The sequence below is a fragment of the Vespula pensylvanica genome, chromosome 2 (genome assembly GCF_014466175.1).
Source record: "Vespula pensylvanica isolate Volc-1 chromosome 2, ASM1446617v1, whole genome shotgun sequence".
NCBI lineage: Eukaryota > Metazoa > Arthropoda > Insecta > Hymenoptera > Vespidae > Vespula > Vespula pensylvanica.
Window position 1 is genome coordinate 9,570,306 of NC_057686.1, and position 25,751 is coordinate 9,596,056.

General features: G+C 35.9%; 1 protein-coding gene across 7 annotated transcripts in view; it reads right to left on the bottom strand.

The window, feature by feature from the left end:
• LOC122638069 overlaps positions 1–25,751 on the bottom strand; it is a 100,487-nt gene that overhangs the window by 43,150 nt on the left and 31,586 nt on the right. For 2 of the 7 annotated variants that reach the window (XM_043830716.1, XM_043830717.1), the window contains exons 1-2: positions 7,478–7,683; positions 2,809–2,871 (exon numbers count right to left, since the gene is read on the bottom strand). In XM_043830716.1, coding sequence (XP_043686651.1) covers positions 2,809–2,871; positions 7,478–7,545 — 131 coding nt within the window. In that variant the 5' untranslated portion in view covers positions 7,546–7,683. Of the gene's footprint in view, positions 1–2,808; positions 2,872–7,477; positions 7,684–17,398; positions 17,463–21,376; positions 21,457–23,106; positions 23,378–23,463; positions 23,533–25,751 lie in introns of those variants that run through there. The other 5 variants (XM_043830713.1, XM_043830714.1, XM_043830715.1 and 2 more) reach the window with 5 other exon arrangements.

A 25,751-nucleotide genomic window follows, 5' to 3' on the forward strand; every position in this document is an offset into this window, starting at 1 on the left:
AAAGATCTATCTCTTTTATGTACTTTGATAAAACCGATGTCACACGACTCACGTAAAAGCAACCAGAAAATTTTACTTCCTTGTAGAGAGAAAATATCCCTCTTCTCTTTTGATATTAAAAGGCAATGGGCGAGACGAAGAAGGCTTTGGTCTTCTTTACGCACGGTGCAGATGGCAAGAAATGATAGTAGAAAGCGAAGGGATGAAAGGGATATCGTTCGAGATCGTACGTACGAGACGGATAGGCCATCGAGGAGAGTTCAGGAGTAACGATACCGTTAATAGGGAAAAGAACGAAAGCTCGTTGGAAAAGTTATTCACCCCGAATCGATCTCGACGATTGTCGAGAGCCGATGAAAAGCCCGTAAGTAGTTAATTGGTCTACGCGGCAATGCATCTCTCTCTCTCTCTCTCTCCTCTCTCTCTCTCTCTCCTCTCTTTCTCGTCAGTCAATAACTGATAATTAATCCGACCCGTTACGCCGTGCATTAATCAGCACCGCATAAAACGGAAGAACGCGGCTTCGACGCGACGGCACACCGACGGAGTTGTGGAAAGTGGTGAGGGTATAGTGATGGCGCCGGTAGACCCATACCATCTACACCCCTACTCTTTCTTTCTTCTTTTTCTGCTTTCTCTCTTCCATCGGTTTAACTTCTGCTAACGAGACGTTCGAAACATCCTGCCTTTTGTATCGATTCCTTGTTTTTCGATGAAAGATAAAATCATCGCTATTTTAGCTTTCTCTTCTTTTCCATTTGAGGAGAATCAAGAAACAAACGGAAGGATGCATCGACCTTGTTGGTATATCGCTATATTCTACTACGTTTTCATTTCAATATATATTATCTTACAAATCATACGAACTTTCAAAAGCAATTTCGGTCTTTCATTATCTGACAATTATGGCTAATATTCTTTGTTATTCCTTGTTGCCAAAAGCTTTAACATAGATTTGCTTCCAAAGATCTCTTTTTAAAATCGAATGCCGATCTTTGATTTGTAGATATTGTCGAAACATTTAGAAAATCCATCTGGACGCGCTCGCGTGAGAAAGAAAAAAGCTTTATTTGAATCGAAGAATTCTTTTGCGTAACACGCGTTCGTATTAACATTCTCTCGTAATGTATAAAACGATTTTGATAGTTCTTACAACTGAAAACTGATTCAAGTGAAGGTAGAAAAAAGAGAAAGGGAAAGAAACGTAGGTAGCATCTGTTTCGAAGAGAAGCACGAGTTAGCAATCGATAACTCGTCTCGGCGTTGCCCATCATAGAGTAGAAAAAGTACTTACAACGTAAAATTTACCCGAGACGCTCTTCTTCTCAATTATTCATCGTCCAAAATCACGACAGAGACTCCAATCGAGACGGTCTTTGATCAAAGATACTCGAATCTCCTGCACACCTCTCTCTTTTTCTTCCTACCTCTCCTCACTTTCTTTCTTGTCAATGCCTACAAGACGGTATTCTTTGCTTGTGAAATTAAGGGGAAACTAAGGATGGGGAAAATCATTCAATCTTACAGAAATTTGCAAACTTCTGTTTTGTCCTTTTTTTTTTTATATAGGATAATTCCGGATAAGATGGCTTTGCGCATAAGATAACTCGGTCTTACATTTTAAAGATACATATAGCGTGATTTTCAGACATTTTTAATGATAGAACTGACAATTATTAATATAATAGAATTCATGAATAGTACTTTTTGTTTGTTTTCAATAAAGAAATTAGGTGTTATTTGTAACGTAGAAACTAAATACTTCCAAAAATTTTCTGCTTGTTCTTTAAATTATAATTTACTAACAATTTATCAAAAAATAATGACTTCTCCAATACAGTATATTAATATAATCTTTAAAAATTATGTTTATATTCGTTCGGTGATATATTATTATAACATTATTGAAAAAAAGAAGGAAATTATTAGTGCCTGATTTTTGGGTTATATGGTACGGGTTTTTCGAAAATAGTTGAACCATCATAAAATTATATATTATTACATCCTTACGACACAAACCTGGCTATTTAGGGGATGACAAATTTTTATTCTTTTTGTTAATCAATTTTAATAACGAAGATCTATTGCTAAGATTTATACGTTTTCTTAAATGAAGAACAATAACCAGGACAACGTATACATCATGTAACTGAAGAAGATATAAAAGAAAATAGAGAACAAAAATTTGCCTTATTTGATTATTTGTAAGCTATTAATAAAACGACTTCCATTACAAACACAACAGACACAATGCTAAATAAAATTAATCCAATCCCCAATACGTCATCAGATGTAGTTTAACTAATTAGAAAATGAAGATGTTTCAAGAGGCAAAAGTAATCTTTCAAAAATTCAGACAAGCTCAAATGTAAAAAGTTTATGAAAGGTTATTTTCGAATGACAACTTTTCAGATTTTATATATCAAGAGTCTAAAGAAAATTTTGAGGTAGAAGATAATGCTGAATGCATCGATTGTGAGGAGTAATATAGCTATGAATCGAAACAAAAATAGTTGAGGTGAGATGGCCTTGTACATATGGAAACAATTTTTTTCTTTTTTATAAAAATCTATGATTATTTTTTAATTTTATCTCGATATTATAATTCTTCATGTATCAAATTTTGTAAATATATTTTGTTGTTTTGTATATCGTATAGTGTAAATATTAAATTTACAATGTATTGAAGTTTAAAAAAAAATGAGCCATCGTGCTTCGATTTATCCTACTAAAAACTGGCTCGAGAACTAATGGCAAAACTAGTAAAGCAAGACTGAAAAAGAAAATTCTGAACGAATATCTACTTACTCTGGAGCAGGATTTCTCCAGCGCTGCGTTCCAGCTCGCGCCATCAGACATTGACCATCCGACCTAAAAAAAGAAATTTTTTCCGTATTTGATATCTTTTCCTTTTTCTCTTTTTCGTGCTCATCGATATATAAGTGTTATAATATAATAAGATCATAAATCCTTATAGAGTTTTTTTTTTAAGTTATACTTTTGATATGATATTCTTGAATCGCTATAAATTTTTCTAGTAGATTAATTATACGAACATATAATATCTTGCTACTTGGATAGATGAAATGTTACTAACTATAAGCTTTTTCTCACTCCAGCGTCTTACCATGCGTCTCCTTATCTTTGCAGGAATTCAATTATTTTTGCACATAACAAAACTGTATCTTTTGCTACCTTCGTTTACCTTAGAAAAATATTAAACTCGCCATATAGGACGGATTGTTATAGCCGGTTTTCTTTTCAACGGCTTTCATTTTTTGCTTCGTACTTAATTAGAGAATTTACTATCCTTTTTCCTTCTATATGCTACTTATCGAAAACAATATCAAATTTTTATTACTTCAGACATTTCAGATACTATTAGTACAGTCGCAAATGGTCACATACAGGAACATATCTACGAACGTAACGATCTGTTTGGATCCATTGGAACACCTTCATGAGATAAGAAAAAACGTAAGTTTTGTAGTATTTGTACCGGCCTACTCCTCCAAAGTCCATAACGTAACTAATCAAATTCCTAACTCTTTGAAAATTCAAAACGGAAAATGTCATATACTTATGTGTATATCTAACTGTATCTACACTTACAGTACATACAATATGCTTATAGTCGTTAAAGGCTCAATATTATTGCTATATTTTAAAAATACCAAATTTTTTTAAATCTATGTAAATTTTCCCTGACGCAATAAATTCCTCAAATTACAAACACTTTTCATTAGCATACAAATATATGAAACCGGATCAGTATTCGTTCATCATATTATTCCACGTAGTATCGCACTTTCCTTTTAATTATGAGATTCCAATGTTTGTTTTGAGTATATTTCCGAAACTACTTGAAATATTTAAAGATCTTTTTAAAGTTTTACTTTTCATATCAGAATCTAAATGTCCGTACGAGTGTATATGTGCGCGCGCATGTAGGTATATGTGTATTCACTCTATCATGTGAACAAACGAATGAATTGACTTGAAACTTTGTATCGAAAATAACGTTACTTGCAACAAGCGGTATTCTCAAAAATTAAAAAATTTATAAAAAATCGCACATATGCAATGAAAAAAATTCAAACTCCGTAGGAATATTTAAAACGATACAAATATATCCTAAGTATAAATTTCGTCAACATTTTTTATGAAAGCTATTAAAGATGACGGTTGAATGAAAATTTGTGATCTTAACACAAGATTTTGATTTATATGTAATTTTTCAACTAGAATGTATACGTAATCTTTTTATGCATATATACGCGCACAAATTGTAAAGTAAATTGACTTGACACTACCAAAAATGAGGTTACTTGTAATGAGGATCCATAAATAATCTCGGCTTGATAATGGTTGATAGTGCAATTTTCAAGAATTAAAAAAGTATACAAAATTGTAAAAGCAATCGAAATATTACGAACATTTCCAAAAATATTTAATGAGAAGTACATTGTTCGTGCAAAGCCTTTTTAGAGTTAGACCGAAATGTTGTTTATGTTAACAGGTTGTCACATTTCTAAACCGGGAGCAACGATAAAAGTAATAAAAGAATGTAAAAACGAGCAAATGTAGGAATCGAAAGAAGTTGCTTTTCATTTTTGATCGATGCGATCGATTAGCCACGAAGAGAAATCAAGCGGCAGTCGGTAACGAGGTAAATCGCGGATAAAGTCCTCGGTAAGCGCTCCTCGGCAGTTCGATGTGAAAGAAAAGCTTTCGACATCGACTATGACAACGACATGTGACAGTAGGATCGACTAGTTATGAAAATTTTTCGCAAACGCAGCAACGCGAGACAGTGGCATGCGCCTGGAAGGGAAAACGGAGAGTCGCAGTTTCAGCGGTATCGTTGGTCTCTTCTTTCTCCATCTTCCTAACCGTCAACTGCATCGTCGACTGCACTGTCGAATCCGCCATCGAATTTGTCGCTTCCTCTCGCCCTCCTGTTTTCTCTTTTTTATTCAAGAGACGTGATTGCGAGCTGCATATTTTATGAAAGCAACCTCGAGGCGGACCGTGTACGCGCCTATGTCCTATCCATTTGAGGCATCCATCCACGATGGAACTGTCTATCGTCGACGACGAGTACAAGCCAACCTTGTATTTTTCAGCACAATGCCGAAACCTTTTCTCCCTTCTCTTCTTTTCCTTCCTTGTCTGCTTACAACCGTTTTACAACAACCGTTTACAGCTTGTCCATCCGACGATTAATCGAATCTCTTCGAGCGATATTGCTCATTTTTATAGCGACTATTTCATCGTCCTAACGTTCGGATGTCGGTAAACGATCGAAGCCACTATAGATTGCATTTGCAAATGGACATATCTGTTTCCTTTTTCTTTTTTTGTATGAACGTGTTTTTCAATCGAATACATACATTTTCCTTCGTATTTTCCAATCCGTTAAACGAAAATCGTGAAAATCAAGTTAAATCGTTCACTCGGAAAAATTGCACCAAGAATTTGGATGGACGGGTATTCCTAAAAAAGAAAATCGCATGTAATCGCAACCAGAAATTTTTCTACGTTTATTTCCAAAAAATCAAGAAGCGTCTGGTCTTCTCTATTTTTATCCGATCCTTGAACTTTCTATCCTTTATTCACGAACAACGAACCTAACGTTTCTCGCTTTAACATACCCTTTTTTTCTTTCTCACGTATGATCGTTCAACGTATAACGAGCATACGAACTGATAAAACTCGTATTTTCGCAAAAATCGCTTATAGTAGAGATTTTACGAATGGTTTCTCGAAAGGAAAAAAGACAGAAACAAAACACGTACGTGCAAACGAGTAAGGAAAATAAGCATAGCGAATATATCCAGCGACTTGGAAAGAGTTTAAGCAACTAAAAGGCATAATGATCGCTTCATTACGAGAATTTGTAAAAACTCGGAGAGGAAAACGTTGCAGAATGAACACTTGCACGAGTTTTTTAAAAATTTCATTGCATACGGAAACACGATAGCAACTCGAACACGTTTTTCCGTGGCCTTGTCCGTACGTCGTCGAACGCATTCTAGCTCTACAAAATGCGACCACATCTCAGAGAAACGTATATTTACTCGCAATACGTCAAAGAAGCTCTATGTACGCTTTAAACGGTATTCAGTTATGCTTTATCGCGTTGAAAATGTATGTGATCGGATTCTTCCCGGATTTGAAAAACAGGGAAGAAGAAAGAAATTTAAACGGCATATGTGAACTTTGATGAAAATGTACGTTTTCTCTTTACTTGTTGTTTTTGCCGAAGGAATATCGAGATATCGCGAGACAAAGAAAATCATATATTCCAGAGATTTAAAGGACGAACGCGTACACATGTACTCGGGCTATGCTCCCGACTCGTTTGCGCGATCGCTCATTACTCCCACGAGAGACGAAGCACTTCGTTAATTTCCCGTTCTTATAGAAAGGAACTCGCTATACTTCGCCTTGCTTCCTTCCCCGCTCTCTTTTCTCATTCGCTCTTCCTCCCTTCCCCTTCTCTCCCTCCTTCTTTTTCTTACTTTTATACTTCCTTCTAAAGTTGCACACGATTTGTCTCTTTCGTCCTTTCTATCTTTTTTTCTACAAACACAAACAAATCATAGAACGAATAATTTTCAAGATACGATTTTGACACAAGTAGAAAAATAAAAATTGAAAGAAGGAACAAAGTTTAATAATCGTTTACTTTCATATCAAAATATTTCATTGAAAAGACTTTCTATTTCCTTAGCAAAGTGAAAATCAACACGATCGCTGCTTTATTGAAATTCCTATATAACGACACAGACTTTATAGACGTTTTACCTTCCAGTTCTCTCTCTCTCTCTCTCTCTCTCTCTCTCTCTCTCTCTCTCTCTCTCTCTCTCTCTCCTTTCTTTCCTCTATTCACAAAAGTTAGGCGTCGCTGCTTACAGGCTGTTAAGCTGCAGACAGCATAAATAAATACGTGAATTCGTTTAGCCGGAAATTACGGCGCGAGGCGGAGGCTCGAGTAAAGCTGTAAAGAAGAAAGGAAGAGAAAAAACGATAGAAATAGGATAGAGAAAGAGAACGTAGCGAAAAAGTTTCGTAAAAAGCTGATGCACGATTCCACGAATGAAAAAAGTGCGCTCTTGGTTACGAAAGTTGCGAGACATTTTCCGAGACTGCTGGATGGTATGGCACGATATCGTAGCCGACGATGATCCTCGAATGAAAGTGCTCTCATAGAGAAAGATATCATTCTAATTAAATTCTCGCTTGCAAAATAGAGAGAAATAACGTAGTAAATACATTATACGTGTACAAATAAGATATTTGTTATTGAAGGCTTATGCAAAGAATTCTCGAGTATCTCGAAATCGTTGTAATCTTCGATGGATGCGTCCATTGAAATTGTAATGGCTGACTAAACGGCCCGACAACGCTGGTTGAGATATATCGGCCAAATTGCGAGAGAGTGGGGAGAAATTGTCCAGAGTGACCCACTGACCTGCACCAGGAGACACCAGGAGATAAACATGTCGAACCAATAACGAGCATGAGTACGATTACTCGCATTATTTTACGATAAACGATAATTCTCTCTTCCGGAAGATTGTCACCCCGGCTTGTAAACGCGTACTTTCATTGACCTTCGATTTTCAGCGCGGTCTTCCGTTTTCCAAGCGACAGCTTAAGCTTCATCGGCGTTGCGCAGAATGCCGCGTAGTCGTCGCTATTGATTCACTCTCTTCTTCTTATCTCTCCCACTAGCGCTCCTTTCTTACGTGCTTCCGTTATAACATTGCTTTAATTCGCGAGTCTATTAGATCAAATGCTATTAATAACATAAAGCAAAATATATCTCTCAAGTACTTATAAATTCAAGCTTTCCTTGTATTTGTTGTCTATGTATGTTAATAACGGGACACCTTTTATACCGAGAATCACTATTATATTTCCACATTATTCATAGTTTCAGTATTCCATTTGTGATAGAAGCAAAAAATTATTAATGATATAACTGTTGAATAGTGTACTTGTTACTTTACACCGTTATCCAGTTATTTTAATTATCTGACTTATTCTATTTTTCTAATTTTTTATTCTATATATCGATAAATAAATATAAAAACGAATTAATGCTACATACAATCGACATATAATAATTTTCAAAGATGAAATTTCAAGCTAATAGTAAGATTGTAAAATTGCACTATATTACTTACATTTTGCGCTATTAATCCAGCGACCTTTGTATAATTTATGACGAGGCAACGTATTCGCCGTTCGTTTCTACATCGGACAAAAAAGGGCCTCTAGAATTTGATGATCGTATCGCATCCTTCGACTCACTCTCTCTATTTCTCTCTTCATCGCAATAACTTTTCTCCATCTGACGAAGGCGAATATTAAATGTTCCCTTTCGACTCGTACGATACTCGAGTGCTTCATAAATATGTATATTCGCGTACGTAAAAGCGAATCGTATAAAATGCTCCGAGTGTTTTTCTTAACGATCATCTCGAGAGAGTCAAAGATTGTTTTCTTCTCTTTGCCTTTACATTTTAAGAAATGAAATGAATGTATTGAACTCGAAGAATATTGTGGAACAGTGACGCCATCTAATAAGAAGAAGGTAAATAATCATAATTAACTTGGCAATATCGTACGATCGAATATAACGAAAGTTGCTGAACTTGAACGAGAACTGAGATCGTCGAAGCGCGTACAGTAAAGAGGAGAGAAAGAGGAGGGAGGAAGAGAAGAAGAAGAAAGTCTCAGTGTATGGAGTTCGTTGATCTCTCTCTCTCTCTCTCTCTCTCTCTCTCTCTCTCTCTCTCTCTCTCTCTCTCTCTCTCTCTCTTCTTCGCATACATGCACACAACATATACGCGTATAAATACGAGAGTATCGAAAGCGATCTTCGAGAAAATTGAAAGTTCTTGTACACGTTTGCATGACCTCACAATTGTATAATATGTTCGATCGGGCTTCACAACGCATACGCAGGCTACGCGTAGACGCATAGAAAGAACGCACTTAAAACGATACGCGATCGATTTGTGAATCATCGCGCATTCGTAAATTATATTATTTAAATAATATTAGTATGTAAAAAATAACGCATGTAAACAAATTGAGCTATGCGATTAAATTAACATAAGTTTCAAATATATACTTATATTTGATAAGAATTTCATATACGTTTTGATGTCCTTTAATCCGAAATCGATTTCGAAGCACATTCATCCAGCAGAAATCTCTCGTAATGAAATTTCTCTAAATTTGAAGGTTTGCTCGAATATAGAGGAGAGATAGAAGACGTGGCGCATAGTCACAAAGGTTGGAAATCGATAATACCCAGTATAAATCAAAGTTAAAGTGGTGCTAAGGCCATGAACGAGACTGGCACTCCCCAGCCTGCACCTTCCAGCCTGCACCTTCCAACCTGCACCCTCCAGCCTATACTCCTAATCCGTATCCCTAGGCCTGCATTTCGACTCGATCCCTCGCTCACCATCCTACCATAACGCATCAAATCGCGAAGCACCATGACAGAATGAAACTAATTTCGAACTCAACCTAGTAGGAGACTGCTTTCCTCCTTCCTTTCTCTTTCTGTGTCTACGACTTCATCCTCTTCCAAGTTTAGACAGTCAGCGTGACGGAGAGAGCATCAAACCTTCGACGTTCGCTACTATCGTTAAGAGGAAATACAATCGATTACCATCCACTTTCTTCTAAACGACACTTTTATTAGGATATTTACTCGTTCTTGTACAAAAGTAGAATCAACAAAAGAAGTGACGCAACCGGTTGGTCGGTTTAAAAGAGATCGAAACTTTCAAAAGGTATATTGTTCTATTTCCATAGTAAAAATAGAAAAGAAAAGAGAGCGAGAACGAATACTTGGGTATATTTTTACCGAGCACATTTTTTCTTGACTCGAATCTATTCGATTGGACTTTTTCCTTGATAATACCGGCTCCTCAGTTTTTCTTTCGGATTTCTAAGCAACGGACGTCCTCGTTGTTCGCCTTACTTCTATAATAGTACTCAAAGGCTTTGATAGTACCAATGCCGAGAATTATAAGGATCAAAAACTTGTCGATTTATTATTTGTTTCTTTCTTAATGGTATCTTGTGACATACGGAAGAATATCATAAAAAAGGCTGTTGCTAAACTGAAACTAGTTTATATTACAGGAGGAGATCCACTCGTCATTTATTTCGATTTAGGGTAAAGGAATATTTTCGTTCTTTCCTAAATTATCGTTTAACATGACCGCCGTGAGCATCGGAATAAGCATTGCCTCGTTTTATATAAGTTGATAAAAATGAAACTCTTCAATTTTGTTTAAAATTCTACACGAATTATGACATCTAAATATATCCGTAAATTTCCCTGGGTTATAAAAACGAATTAGTCGAATGAATATAAAAAAATTTTATGCTTAACAGATACACGATTGAAGAAAATGTTAAAATTTCAAACTGATTAACAATTTTTTAAATGATTATGAACACTTTCGTGTTAAAAATTAACATGTTGTAATAACATGTTATTAGTCGAACTGATATCATTGGAATTTCACATAACATTTATAGAATATAAAGATATTTTTTATTAAATTTCAAACAAATTGAAAGACTAGTTTAGAAAATTGCCGATCTTATTAATAAATTATGAAGTTAAAAAGTAACAGTATCGCTGAATCGATTTCATCGAAAATTTAGAACACTTTCGTAAAACGTAACAATGATTTGTTAGTAATTTTAAACAAATTTTGCCTAATTAATTTTAACACGACATTTATGTTAATATAAACATTTTAATGTTAAGATATATTATATGGTCATGTTTAATCTATAAAAGCGAAGATTCGAGTCGAATCGCTAAAAAAAGATTGGTTAAAATTACGTGATATTGAAGGATTTGCAAATACAGATTTAAGAAAAAGAGAAAAGCCGCGAATTGATGAACCATATCGTCAGAAAGATATACGCGCAGTATTCGATACAAAACAGAGAACTTCTTGTATTTGAAAGATTCACTTGACTACGTGCGCTATGAATGGTAACTTTCGATCATAAACTTACAAAGATATAAGATAGAAATAGATAAAGAAAAAGTACAGACGACTAGTACAATTTCTTGTACTTACGATATAACACGCGACGCGTAGAACGATTAATAAAAGCCGATCTACATTTACATATATAATATTATGTAAGTGGCTATATCGATTTCTCGTTGAATTACAGTACATTTCGATATACGATTTGTGACTTTGATCGTCCAAGAAAGACGTTCTCCCTGTTCCATTGCTACAATAGATTTCGTGTATCTACTCCCAAGGAGCCCCAACGTGTCGGTAGTCTGTTTCCTCTCACTTCCTTGAGTCGTTACTAGCCTGTCAGTCCGCGTTAAGTCAAGCGTTCCGCAGTTACGCAACGCGTAATGATAGAGAAAGTATGAAACTAAAGTATCGCGCAACGTTAGCCTTATCCGAGTCGTCTGTCCAGCTCGATGTAACGGATACCGGGGTTGTCGAACCCAAACACGATACGTTCATCCAAGACCGATCTCTTGGCCTCTTAATTGTTTTTGGCAAATATACTCGTCATAAATAGATATTATTCTTTAATATTGACAAATATACTCGTGCGAAAAAACGAAAAACTTGTGCTTTCTTTAAATTTAAATTTTTAAATTCAAGTTTTAGTATAACGATAGATGTAACGATGCTATTGAAGTCGCGAGATAAAAGCGATGCATTATTTCTTAGTACGATTCATGATAACAATATAGTGGGAATAGAGAAAAGGAATAAAAAAAAAATCTGATAAGATCAACTATGATAATGAAATAAATGGAATGATGTAAGTGATGGTATAATTATATATTCAACAGCAAGAAAAAGGCTAAACAAATATTATAAACAAATTTTTTCATTTTTTACACATTGGTTCCGTAAGTTTCTTTTTGTTATATAAAAACAATAATGGAAAATTAAAGCGGTTGAATTTTTTCCTCGAATGCATTGAAAGCACAATTGGATTTACTACTTTTTTGTGTATATTCCATTTTGTTTTTTTTTTTTTTTCTTTTTTCTTTTTAATAAGAAAATTATGAATTTTTAAGTTTTGTCTATAATAACGAATGAACAATAAATTTGAGTAATAAAATTATTGATTTCAAAAAACACCAACTCGAATTTCGTTATAATTTAATTCAATTTTACATCAGCTAAGGCAAATTCTGGTTATCAATATCTCTTACTTTTTAATTTCAATAAGCTTTAAATATTCTATTAATGCATTGTATTTAGAAAAAGTAATTATTTTTTGGCAAATTGCTGATATAATGAACGATTAAATTATGATATAATAAACAAATAAAAATGAGAATATTTAATTTCTGTATTATAAATAACATTTAATTTCTTAATTCAAAAAGTATTATTTATAAATCTTGTTAATAATGTTAGTGCTACCACTAAAAATCTCTAAAAATCGAGCTATATCTACAAAATATGAAACCGAATCATCTCATCCGTAGAATCATCTTACTTAAAATTACTCTGTATATAAAAGCTTTAAATGCGAGTGAGAAGAAATGAAAAAGAAAAACCAAATGAACAAAATACGTTCTATTCCTTATACTACTAAGCAGATATATGAATCATTTATTATGGAAATGGTACGAGTTATTTATGGTCCATAAAAACATTTATTTTTTGAAGTAATTGTCATAAAATCAATACATAATAAATTTAAATTTATTTACATTCCAAAAATCATGGAAAAAACTTATTAATATTTGTCAATATCTTTGAATCGATCGAAATGCACTTTTAAATATCTTGTTAACAAAGAAAATAAATTTACACCACTTTCATAACAAATAGTTCATATTGACAGGTATACTTGTATACATGGGTGCTTACGAATCAATTCGTAACATAATACCGAATGCACAATCTGGGTCAAAAGTATTAAAGATGACCGATGACTCACTATCAAGGCCTATTTAAAGCACGACGGATCTATCTCTTCATTATACGTAATCTAGTTCCATGTTTGTTGTTCATCATGAAATATCTATTATAGCCATCAAATTAAGCTTCAATTACGATAACTTTCCAAATCATCGATCAACGATAGGATAATTATGTCACGGACACAATAAGATGAATGTGAGGCGAACCATTTTTCTCAGTTTTTTTATTTTCTACAACAAAAATGCGAATAATCGCTAGGAATATAGAAAGAAATTAAAAATTATAATAAATCTTACTACGCTTAAAATAACAGCATTTTAACAATAACGATATATTTTTGGTAGCTACAATATCAATCAATAACTTCTCTTCTTTGAGCGAAAATTCATCCGAGTCACCGACCCCAACGATCGATTGTCCTATTTCTGTATATTCCGGGCCAATGTCCGTAGATTCGATGTATTTTCATGCCGGTGGAAGAAAAATAACTAAGACTTGTATGAATAATTAAATTTTACGACAGTTTTGCGATAGTACGATCGTAGTAATTATGAAGATACGAGAATTTTCTACTCTCTCACTGACCATAGTATGCTTCTGTTTTTTTTTTTTTTTTGTTTTTCTCTCAAAACAAAAGATACGTGAAACTTGAAAAATCACGATAAAGAAATAGTATAAAGCAGTAAAATTAAATTAAAGCAGTTGAATCAAGTATTCCAGAGGTTAAGAAGAGATAACAAAAGTAAATATTTGATCACAGTTAAAGAGAATCCCAGAGGACCATGGAAATTCTAAGTGGCTAATCCAAGAACGCAAAGCTCATAGAACTTGTATTAATTGTAAGGCTCGGATTTAATTTAGTCTGTCATACTTATCCACGTACTTGAGTACTTGCTACATATGAATGCTACTTTGCAAACTTGTACGTCATCTAATTTTATTGAAAAAGTAGAACATGTCGAGTTATTCTGAAGAGAAAAAAAATTACAAAATGAAGAGAGAGAGAGAGAGAGAGAGAGGGAGAGAGAGAGAGAGGGAGAGAGAGAGAAAGAGAGAGAGAAGGAAGAGGAAAGAAGTTTTCGACCAGGATGGAGGGCACGCCGTTCCCACATTGGACATCTTCCCGTTCGAAGCTGTGCTGCACGTGCAGTCCAACATCCGCGTTTCACCGTTTTGTCCACGTACAGATGCAACTTTTTTCTTATACTTTTTTCTTATATCAATATTCCTCGATTAGGACTTTATTTAACTTTTTCGTGTATAATGTGTTCTAATTCTTACAGAATATTTAATAAAGATTAATAATTTAAATGTAACGTTAATAGATAAGAAAGAAGGAAGAAAGTTTGTCGAGTGAAATGCGTGTTCCCTTAAAAGGAGCCACGATTAAAGTCGTCGATTCGAACAATGAACAGTGCCAAAGTGAAACTTTGGTCTTTCTCGCTTTCGCGAGATTCACAGGAAGGTCTGACGATGGGAGAAAAAGAATACAGAAGGAAAACTCTCGTGAAATAAAACGTGAGAGTAGTAGATCCATAATCTGGATTGTAAGATATTGTGCCCTGCACCGACTCACTCACAAAACAAAGATCTTCCCTATAAACTTATCATGGTCCGATCTCAATCCCCTCTCTCTCTCTCTCTCTCCCTCTCTATCTATCTATCTGTCTATCTATCTATCTATCCATCTATTCATCTATATATCTATATATATATACACACACACGCACACATGTACACACACACACACACACACACACACACACACACACACATATATATATGCGTAGGTTTCTTCATCTTCGATTATTCTTTTAAAGTTCCTGACAAAAAAAGTTACTCTTTATTTGCATATTAATTTATTTTTTCTTAAGGTAAATTAAATTAATACAAGGAAAAATATATTGTCAGCCTTGACAACTAGATGATACAAAAGTCGAAAATAATTCTTATTACCTACGAATATGATAAAGTCTAGAGTAAAAAACTCGTACGATGATATACGTATATTTAGATCGAGCACCTAGAATTTGTAATTGAAATTTAAACTAACATTGATTATCAGAAAAAATGTACATAATAAAAAAATTGTATAAAAAGAAAAAAAACAGAAAAGAGAAAATACACACGGAAAGATACTCGCAAGATAGTCGAAAAAGATTTTCACAAGAGCTCTGGACTATACTCATTCCACGTAAAATATAATCGTTTTTTAAGTCCAGTCTACTGAACCTAAAAAGTAGATGTAGGTACTTAGCTACGCACACGCGCTAAATTTATAACGAGCAGATAGGAAAAGCAACCGCGACCTCTTCGCAAGCATCCATTCGACGCGTTTGCTTACAGACGCTTTTTCCTTTAAAATAAGAAAACAAAGAAAGGAAAAGATAAAAATAAAAAATCATACAAAAGGCAACTCGTTTTCGTGAACCAACGCGAACGCACGCTCGGCAAAGCTATTCATTAAATAACGGAGTAAATACACACACCGTATAGTTTCTACAATGAGCTTTTTATGGCGAAAATCCAATAAACGCGTTGCTTCTACCATTCGTTATAAGACATTTTTCGTTTTCACTTTTTTTTTCAGTCCATATTCTTTACTCTGCCAATCTTTCTTCTTTCACCTTTTTTCTTGGTCTCCCACAAACTCTAAACTCTCTTTTACTTTTTATCTGTCTATTCGCATCTGCTCGTCCATTTTACAGTGAGATATTTGCACTGAAAAGCCAGAAAAAAGTCAATTTCAAACATTTTGCAAAAGTTGTAAAATTTTTATTATTCGAAGGAGAAATAGTGTACCGAATTTCTTTACTTATTCATTATTCACTCATGAAGCAGTAAGTTTTGTCGAAAGTTAAGAAATTTTATGGTACGTGTCCTTTTTATCTTTTTTTCTTTTTTTAAATTATATTATAAAACACTATATATTTATTGGCGATTTTTGTGTATCCTAAAAAAGTTGTGTTGCTTTCTAGAAGCTTTTCAGGTAAGCGTATATTACACTTTTAAACAGTTTTTATTTTTTTATCTCATGTATATTTGTATAATTATTAATATTTGGAAATAATAAATAATTCAATAATTTTCATTACGATTATGAAATTTCTTTGATACGATTTTTTTATAATTCTGTGTGAGTTACGATATTTTTCCTAATTTTATTAAATTTGATAAACGTTTGCTACAAAGGTTGATTATAATGCAAACAAAAATTGGTTCAGGATTCGCCTGGATTGAAGTTAACTTAGGTATAACTGGCAAAAGTTAGAAAAAACTCTGGATTTGCTTGTTCCTCTTAAGCCTACACCTTCTACCGACGAAAACGAACTAGTAAAATGTAATGAAGAAAAGACATCATCTGAGGAAGGAACTTTGGATATATTTCTTGACGAAAATTATTTGTAATAATTCTAAAATATTCTCAAGGAGTATTCTAGTCTATAGGAAAAATGGTTTTAAGGGTATTTTTTTTAACAATTTTTTATATTTTTTTTTATAAAATAACTAACTTTTTTCGTTAAAGTTTAATTCATATATTTATTCGTTTCTGTAACTGTTCATGTTTAAAAATTTTATTAAATAATAAAAATTTTTGGCAACGTTTGAACACCTTCCCATGATTTTCGCTATTCTATTCGTTTGAAATAAAAAAAAAAAAAACAAATGATTCTTGATTAGGAGTAGCAAAATAAAGGGAAAAAGTCGTTAGTTGAGAAGATAGTAACACGTTGACGATGTTTCGTACCATTAACGAACGAAAAACAAAGATTTTGAGATAATTCTGATATAAGTTATAATGACGTATGCACCGAAGGTGTACTCCAAAATTTGAAGCCAATCGGTGAGGGAGGTCTTAAGGTACCGTGTTAGCTACTGTTAAAATTGACTTTTCCGACTTTTCAGTGCAAATATTTTACTGCACACCCGTCCAATTCTTCCCAATCTTTCTATATATTTTTCAATTGCGACGCTAATCGCAACGTACGAATATTCTCACGTTCTCATTTTACAGAATCGTACGCACGTACAATGCATACAAGTGTATATCGTTTCCCCATATCCAGGAGAAATCGATCGAAGATCAAAGAAGGAAAAAGGAAACGAGTAGTCGTCGATAGGAGTTAAAACACTCCCTAATAATAGTTCATTCTCACTACCTCTAGCTTCATTTATACGTAGAAGCTGTTCAGAAAGCATTCGTTATCGGCGCAATCTCATAAGTCGAGACGCGATAGTCGTAACGCCAAAAACGACCGTTTATTTGATCTAATTACTCGAATCTCGCGAAACCCCTGTAAATTGTCTACTCTAAATTTTGTTTTGCTCTTCTGGAACGTTTTCAATCAAATATTTGAATCGGACGAACGAGTATTTTACTTTACTTTTCTCCTTAGCTCTTTTCACGAAGGAAAAATTCTTACCTTAACTATAACTCGCAACCATCGTCACAGGATCCATGATCGAGCTTTGGGTGTATGCACCCCCCTGAAAAAGAATAAAGACATGATATCTTTTAGAGATCAAAATCAACATATCAAAATGCGAATGTCTCAATACTGATGGTATAAGAAATAACATGAAAAACGAAAAGAGTTTCGTGCGAAATGATATGTAGAAAAATATAAGAACAAGTGAATTAATTCGAGGTCTAGCAACTTAATTAAGAACAAATCGATTCGAAATTAAAGCGAGCGCGACGACAAGGATAAAAAATCAGGATTTTTTATAGTTCAAAGAAAATAATAGCTTCCGTTTGATATTCGTTGGGTACTAAATGCATAAGAAAACATATAATTGCACGCTTAACCTTCCTATCCCTAACTAACACATAGAAAAGCACAAAGGTAGCAGATGCGGTGTATTATGGCAACGTCAATTAACTCGAATATCGATTAAACGAAACGCTAGATGCTGGAAACGCGATATAGCCTCCTTCGATTAAGACTGAAAGGATTCGTCAAAGGTACGTCTAAGAAAAACGAAAAAGTACAACTTAACCGTGTATTATCAAAGCGTCTACTATCGAGCGTTGCCTTTCGCCTCAAAAATTTTCTCGAAAGTGTCAACTTGACAAGTTTTTATCTCTTTCTCTCTTTCCTGTTTTACTCTCTTGATAATTTGAAACGTTTAAAATAAAATCTTTTCGATTTCGCGTTTAGCGACGTACATATATATTATACATACACACGACGCCTTTGTCCTGCGCCTTACTTTCTCATTGTCAATCTGTGTTTCTGGTTTCGCGTAACAGGAGCTGAAAAACACTGAACGTGACCCGCTTTGCCGTGTGGCTATGAATAGTCTTGAGAGAACGAGATAGAACAGGAGAGAGGGAGAGAGAGAGAGAGAGAGAAAGAGAGAGAGAGAGAGAGAGAGAGAGAGAGAGAGGAGGGCGGCGTGCACGTGGATATTACGTGAGGTGGCCCGTCTACAAACTCTAAAGCACCGAAGAAACGTCAAATAAACACATTCAAAAAGAGCAGGCCCAATTTCAAATTTTCGAACGAGTAAGGGATCACTGGAATCGCACGAATGCGAAGAAGTCTAAAAAATAAACAATGTCTTTCGAGAAAGAAAATATTTTGCGGTTAAACTTTCCTTCAAGATCGCTTTTTTCTTTTTTTCGATTTATAATGCGCAAAAAAGAAATCGTCGCGTTAAAATTGAAAGCCCTGCGGCGCAATCTCTAATAAATAAATAAAAGATATGTGCGTGCGTGCGCCGAGTACGAGGAGTAGGATGACTTCCTTTGTTCGTTCGAATCGAAGCGAGCACCGCTGCTAACGACGAAAGGTGAGGCGAGAATAATGGCCCTCGTGAACCGGTTGCACCGTCGTCCTCAACGAAGACGGCAAGAGTTCAGCCAATTTTGACTTAACGGTAAACAAAAGCGATTACGAAGGCGCGAGGATACTTCGAAATCGTGCCAGTGGTCCTCGCTTTCTCTTCTCTCTTTTTCAAATGACAACAAAAATATCTTCGTCCATCCCTTCTTTTGTCTCTTAACGAATTCATTTTCGTTATTAGCTCGAAAAAAAAAAAGATAAGCCTGCGATTTTAAAAAGAAACGAGTCACTTTTGCAACGTCAACAACATGTATATGCAAATGCGATACGAATAAAATACGTGCACGAGTAAAAAAAAAAAAAAAAAAAAAAGAAAACTTACTTTTATATGTTAACATTAAGTTGTCTGTGAGATTGTTATAAAGATTGTAACAATAATATATTCTTGTTATCGCGCCAAAAAGCTACTACAGAGTTCTTCCTACGTCTCTCTTTTTGAGAGACGTATACGCGTGGGAGTTCTTGAATCATTTCTCTTATCGTTACGTAACGGACGAATTTCCAAATTCACCAATTAACACACTGAATACCGCGAGGGTCTTCGATGACCGAATTTTGGACTCTATTGAAAACGTTTCTAAAATTTCTTCAGTGACATTTATAAAACTAAAAGTATATTTGTTAATAAAGGTAAAATCCAATGTATACAACACGACAACGAATTATCCTATACCTTTTGTTTTATGTATCTGAAAATTTAAGAGCATCACGTTGAAAGCGATATATGAGCGCGTACGCACTTGGTCGCGGACCACGAAAACTGGAGCGATGTACGGTCGACTCATTTGGTCGTCGAGTTTGATCGTCTGCTTTTTTGGTCGTTTGTCGACCTGGTTGCCGACGACTGTGCGCGTGTAGTCGACAGTGCGCATGTAGTCTTGGAGAGGTATAAAAGAGGAAAATATCGATTTATGTATAAATTGCTTCGACGCATAACGCGTTAACGGAGAAAGTAAGATACAAGTCGCTTTTTTCTTCGCACGAGCGTTTCTCGCTACACACGTCTCAGTTAGACTGGATACTCTATGCACATAAATCTTATAATTTTTCAGGTTCACATTTCGTATTATTGTAATAAATGCGAACATCGTCTGTTAAAATGTAGCTAATTCTAATCCACGTATAATTATTAGTGAACGATAGAGAACGGTATCGATGGATACGACGGCGTCAAATAAATCCGTTGGCTTCCTATCTATCAGGACGCGTATGCATCCTAGGAACACACCTATATACGTATACTTTATTGAACATGCAAACGAAGTATAAGACGTAACACTCCAACGAATATATTTCTCTCTCTTCCTTTCTGTTTACAAATATCATCCTTCGCAGACATACATACCTCGTTTTTTTAGAATTTCGTAGAGAAAAACACTGTCTTTGGACCTATTTGCAAAGTTATACGTGATCAGACGCAACGTACAAATCTACGAAGAAATCTGAGACGCATAAAATCATGATTGAGGGTAAAACGAATACGCATTTTTCCACAAATAGGTATATAAATAATACGACAAAAATTTTCTTTCATATCGAACACATACACGTATACACACTTGTTTAGAGATTCGTTACGTTTAAACGTGATAATTGTACGTTCGAACGCTCAGAGGAGTGACCCTTAATTAACGACTATAAAAAAGGAGAAAAAAATGACGTTCAGCAATCTGGGTCAGAACGATTCGGAGCTCTGTACGTGAGTATGCGCGCATGTGTATGTGAGATCTTTTAAGCGGCAAAGTGACTACAAAGTGACAGAGTGGTAGCATTTTAAATATCGATTTCGTTAGTGGAAAGAGAACTTTTCTAATATCGAGTTGATCGTATCGATTCAATAGACGTCGAACATGTTCCTGCGTATTTGCATAGTGCATAAATAGCGCGTGCATATGCTTCATTCATCGAAACTTATAATATAAATCCAAACTATTTAATCATTGGTACGAGGATGAAAATGTGTCATCCAGTAGGTGGTACGAGCATGCATTAATTCGTTATGCGATTCACCGCTATCGCGTTTTTCTCTCAATCCTAAGAACGATCGGAAAGAGTCGTGGTTAAAGTCGTCACAGTCATCGACATAAACGATAGAAAGTCGAGAGCGTTCAAAATGACGAAAGAGAGTGAGAGAGATCGATCAGCGATCATTGGCCACGCTTTTTTGCATTTCCCACGAGCCAGTATCGAGCAGCATTGGACGATTCCAACGAACAGCTAGGAGAAAGCCCTCGAATACGTCCGAACGTTCGGAAAGTTGTCGATCCTCTCCTCTTTTCAAAGGGTGGATCGAATCGAAGTGGCATTCGGCCAACTCTCCCGCGCTCGAACGCACATTATTAAACCGTCGCCGGTTTATCGCGATCGCTGTCCCGACGCTCATTATCGAGCGACACGAAAACGCCATTGTTTCCTTGCACGGTCAAAGAAAGAGAGAGAGAGAGAGACAGAGGGGGGGGAGGGAGAGAGAGGAAGGGAAACAGACAAAAAGAACACGAAACACAACAGAAATGGAAGTCCAAAGGAGAAAGAGCGAGAAACGTCTTTACTCACCAGCTTTCCTCAGGACGCGCAAATCGTTTCGATCCTCCTTCACCAGGATGCTACGATGCGCTATAATCCAATATGGCAGCCTATGCACACATGTCAAAACAAATCACCGAAAGACGCAACGTTTGTGGGGCGGTCGTGACGAGCCCCGTAACTCTTCCTTCTTGCGAAGCTTCTTTCTGTCTCTCTCTCCCTTCGCTCTGTACGCGATATGTGTATGTACGTATATGAGGGGAGAAGAGAGAGACAGAAAGAGAGGGAAAGAGCAACGACGAATCGTCGCGAAGATCCTTCGAACAAGAAAACGAGAAACGAAAGAGGATAACCGCACCCGTACACTTTTCTACTTCTTCTTTGTTCGATCGCGTCGAAATTCGTGATGGTAAATAAAGAGAGGTATATGCGTAGGAAAAGAAAGGAAAAAGGGCAAGCAGAGTCGGACGAAACGACACGCACGCGGCAAGCATCCGACGTAGACTGGTGGCCGCGCGCAACGGACGCAGGAAGCGGGGTGCGGAGGAGCTGGGCCATTACAAGGTGTAGAGGGGAGTTCGTCGTTGGTAGTGGCGGTGGTTGTAGGCTATGGTTTGGTGGGGCGCGCGGCGCGTTCGCCCGAGCAGTGGGGATACGTTGGTTGACAGTGATGCTCAACCATCGCTTTCGGTTCCTTTTCTTCATCCTTTTTTATCGGATCTTTTAATAGAAACGTCGATAGATCAAACTTCTTGCCCTGATTAATTGATTAAGAAATTAGACAGTAGCAGATAGAGAAGCACGAGAACGTATGTTCTTATTTATATAAGTACATATGACAAAGCAATGCTAAACTTGAATCGAATATCGTGCGTGTGTTTGAAAAGAGATGAGATCGTACCTTCCATTTATACAAAATTCCCATACGGATTACAGATATCGATCTAAGTATCTAGGTAAATTATTCCAAATATATTTATTTACTTATTTATTTATTTATTAAACGCGCGTGTAAATAAGCCATGTAAAACGGATGCATTATAAACATTGAAGTAGAATTTTATCGAAACATACAATAGCGCAAAAGTGGCATCAAAATGCAGACGCAATCCGAACACTCTTTAATTGCAAGTAACAATTCTTGCACAGTACGGATCGACGTGATTCTTTCACTTCAGAGGGATTACACCATTTTGAATACATCCGCGTCAAGATGCCGTAGTCGAACGAGAAACTAACTCTTGCTTCTGCTAACTTAGTATTTATTAGCACCAGCCTCAAAAAAGAGAGAGAGGCTGCATCGAAGCGACTTCTTGATCATATATTTGTAAACTTTTGTTGTTTATTTTGTCTATACCTACCTGTTTTCCAAAAAAAAAAAAAAAGTATTCAAAATTAGTAACTATACGTAAGACAGAATTAGGACAAAAAAAAAACGAGAAATTATAAAATTAAAGGGAAAGAAAGGATGATCATCGAGGATTTCATTTTCGAAAGGTAAAATTTGTCGTAGACTAGGTTAAACGGAAAATTATACACTATAGCAATAGCGAAGAGGCTATCGGCGGTGCACCGAGGATCGCAGGATTCGCAGCGAATCGATTCGTCCCATCAAGGATTACGGGCGCGGTACGCATGCCGGATACCCGCGCGTACCTCTACCTAACTGCTATCCTCTGAGCAACCACGCATGGATCTGGCGAAGCACCGTGACCTACATTTCCATGTCGACTACAATTCGAGTTAAAGTTTTGTTCTACCTGAGGATGAACTATCTCTTCGATCTTTCAAACCATAGTCGGTCCAGTGAAGTCTCTGTTATTCTCAGAAAAAAGGGGCCGATAGAGAGAGAAACGAACGCTGAAAGAAGACGAAATGGAGCACATGAAGCCAATGGAAAAACGTAATCCGAATAAAAACTGGTTGGCGAACTACCATTTAGAGAAAGCTGAGAGAAAGAAGACGAATACACCGTGTACGTATGTCGCACCTTCTACAGACGCGAGACTACATAGGCATTATTACGAACCCTGAAACACGTTCGTTCCAATGAGATTTTCATTTTGCCTCTTAACGAATTACAAATACATTTAAATGTAAAACTTTCGTTGTATTACCTTAATAATACACTCCCTTAACCGTTCTTGTCCTCCATCTTTGTTTAAAGACGCAATCGTCCTTATCACCTGAAACGAAAATTTCAATCAATTAGAAAGAAAGAAAGAAAAAAAGAGAAGAACTAAATTTATTTCGTTGGATATTCATTTCATTAAAAAAAGAGAAGAGAAAAAAGTAGGATATCTATTATTCCTGAGAAACCTCCTTAACGGCATTTACGTTACGTTGATATTACATTTCGAATGTAATTTTCGCGAAAGAGAATCATTACGATTGAATCATCTTTAAAAACATCTATGTATAACGTCCCAAGACTCTTACTCGTCGAACGAGTTTACGATCGCGTAATAATCTGCGAAGCTAGTCTCTCCTTGATGATTCACGAGTCGATAATAATGAAACGCAAATATACAGTTTTTGAATTTTAATGCATGCCGTTTACTTTTGCTCGCCGTGCAAAATTCATCCATGTATACATCGCATAAGTACATAGATATCTATGTGTAGTTATATAAGCATGTACATACCAAATTGCATGCCAAATTGCGTGACTTGGTCTCATTGTCCGACGCAATTTAGATCATCAAGTATAAAGAAAACGCCTTTCACTAATAATTCGATGCTATATACTCGTATCTAAAAACATCGATACGAGCCGACAAATATTATAACTTTTTCTTATGTGCATTTACAATCGATACGAAATCAATTAAATTTAAAACGACAATATAAAAGAACAAACGAAAACTTGTTGGAGTAATGACTCGATCACAAGAGATCGATCTCATCTTTTATTTTCATTATTACTTTTTTTTACAAACTTTGCATTTAAAGTAGCTTAAGAAAGAATGTTACCGAGTTGTGGAAAAGAAGAGAAAAGGGGGTAAAAATTCTGTAAAAAACTTCTTAGTCTTTGTTTTCTAAGCGGTAAAAATTTAACGAGTGACGGGAACCAGTCAAATTCCCGTAGCAGGATGTTTGTTTTCCATTTCTCTTCACCTCTCTTTCTCCGCTTTTTAATTTATTGATAAAAAATTTGTTTAATTTGTTGCACGATTCTCTATGAACTATACCTATTAATATAGTCGATGAAAAAGAGAAAGAGAAAGGGCGAGAAATAAGAGAAAGGAGTAAGTAAGGACAACGGATATCTCTCGTCGAGCGAAAAAGAAAGGAAAGACTTTGAATCGTATAGGCCTTAGGCGCGTACGTCTAAAGATTTCCCTTCCTTTATCAAGGAGTAAGGCGTGACTTTAATTTTTATATGGTATACTCGAACGGTTTCGATTTGTTCCACGCGACCCTTTCGAAGGCGAAGAAGCAACGTGGCTTTAGAGTAGCCTTCCTTTCATAGCTCGGTGCATGCACGTATCGAGCTTTAATCGCAGCTTGTTTTAACTCGGCGGTCGTCTCTTCTTCGACTACTTGGCTACTCGAGTCTACTTGTCGAAGACATATACGTGACTTTAATTTTGATACGGGGAGAAATTCCCACGGCACGAACACGCTCCTGCGGTTTAATTTCACCAACGCAGCAGGTTGCGTCTGCTATGGGCGTCTTCTCGTACTCGCTTTGCACTAACTATCCTTTCATCCCTTTGCTAGTATCTCTTTCTCTCTCACGCATCAATCTAGTCCTTCGACGCCAGAGAGATGAGATCGAGAACAAAATCATCCAAAGTTTTGCTATGTTTTCTTCTTTTTAGCATATCAATCTTGCGTATGAACGAACGCTAGAGGAAAATCAATTTCTCGAGAAAAAGTTCGATTCGAGAGACGTTCTTGCATGTACATGCGCCTACGGCCTGACATCTTTGCCTCTCTCTCTCTCTCTCTCTCTCTCTCTCTCTCTCTCTATCTCTCTATCTCTGTGTGTCTCTGTCTCTTTCTCTTACGCACACTCCCATCCACTTTTTCTTTCCTCCCCCTTCTCTTTCTCCTTCATAGAGGAACAATCCTCTACAGGGCGGTAGCACTAGACAATAACTCTTTTGTCTATGGCCGAAGGCACGTGGCGCAGGAAAATTACTACGCTGCCAGTTTATTGTAAACATTTGTCCGCGTAAATAGACTCAGGAGGGCGAGATCATCTCTCGATTTTTACCTTTCTCTCTTTCTCTCTCTCTCTCCCTCTCTCTCTCTCGATGCCTCCTTGGAGTATAGCGAAAGAAAAGGAGGAAGATGGCAAAGCCTCCACTATCGTTGTTTTCCTTGCTTTTTTGAGAAAAACCACTCTGATAATACGAGACCGTCTGAAAGACTACGAAAGAGTCTACGTAATAACGGC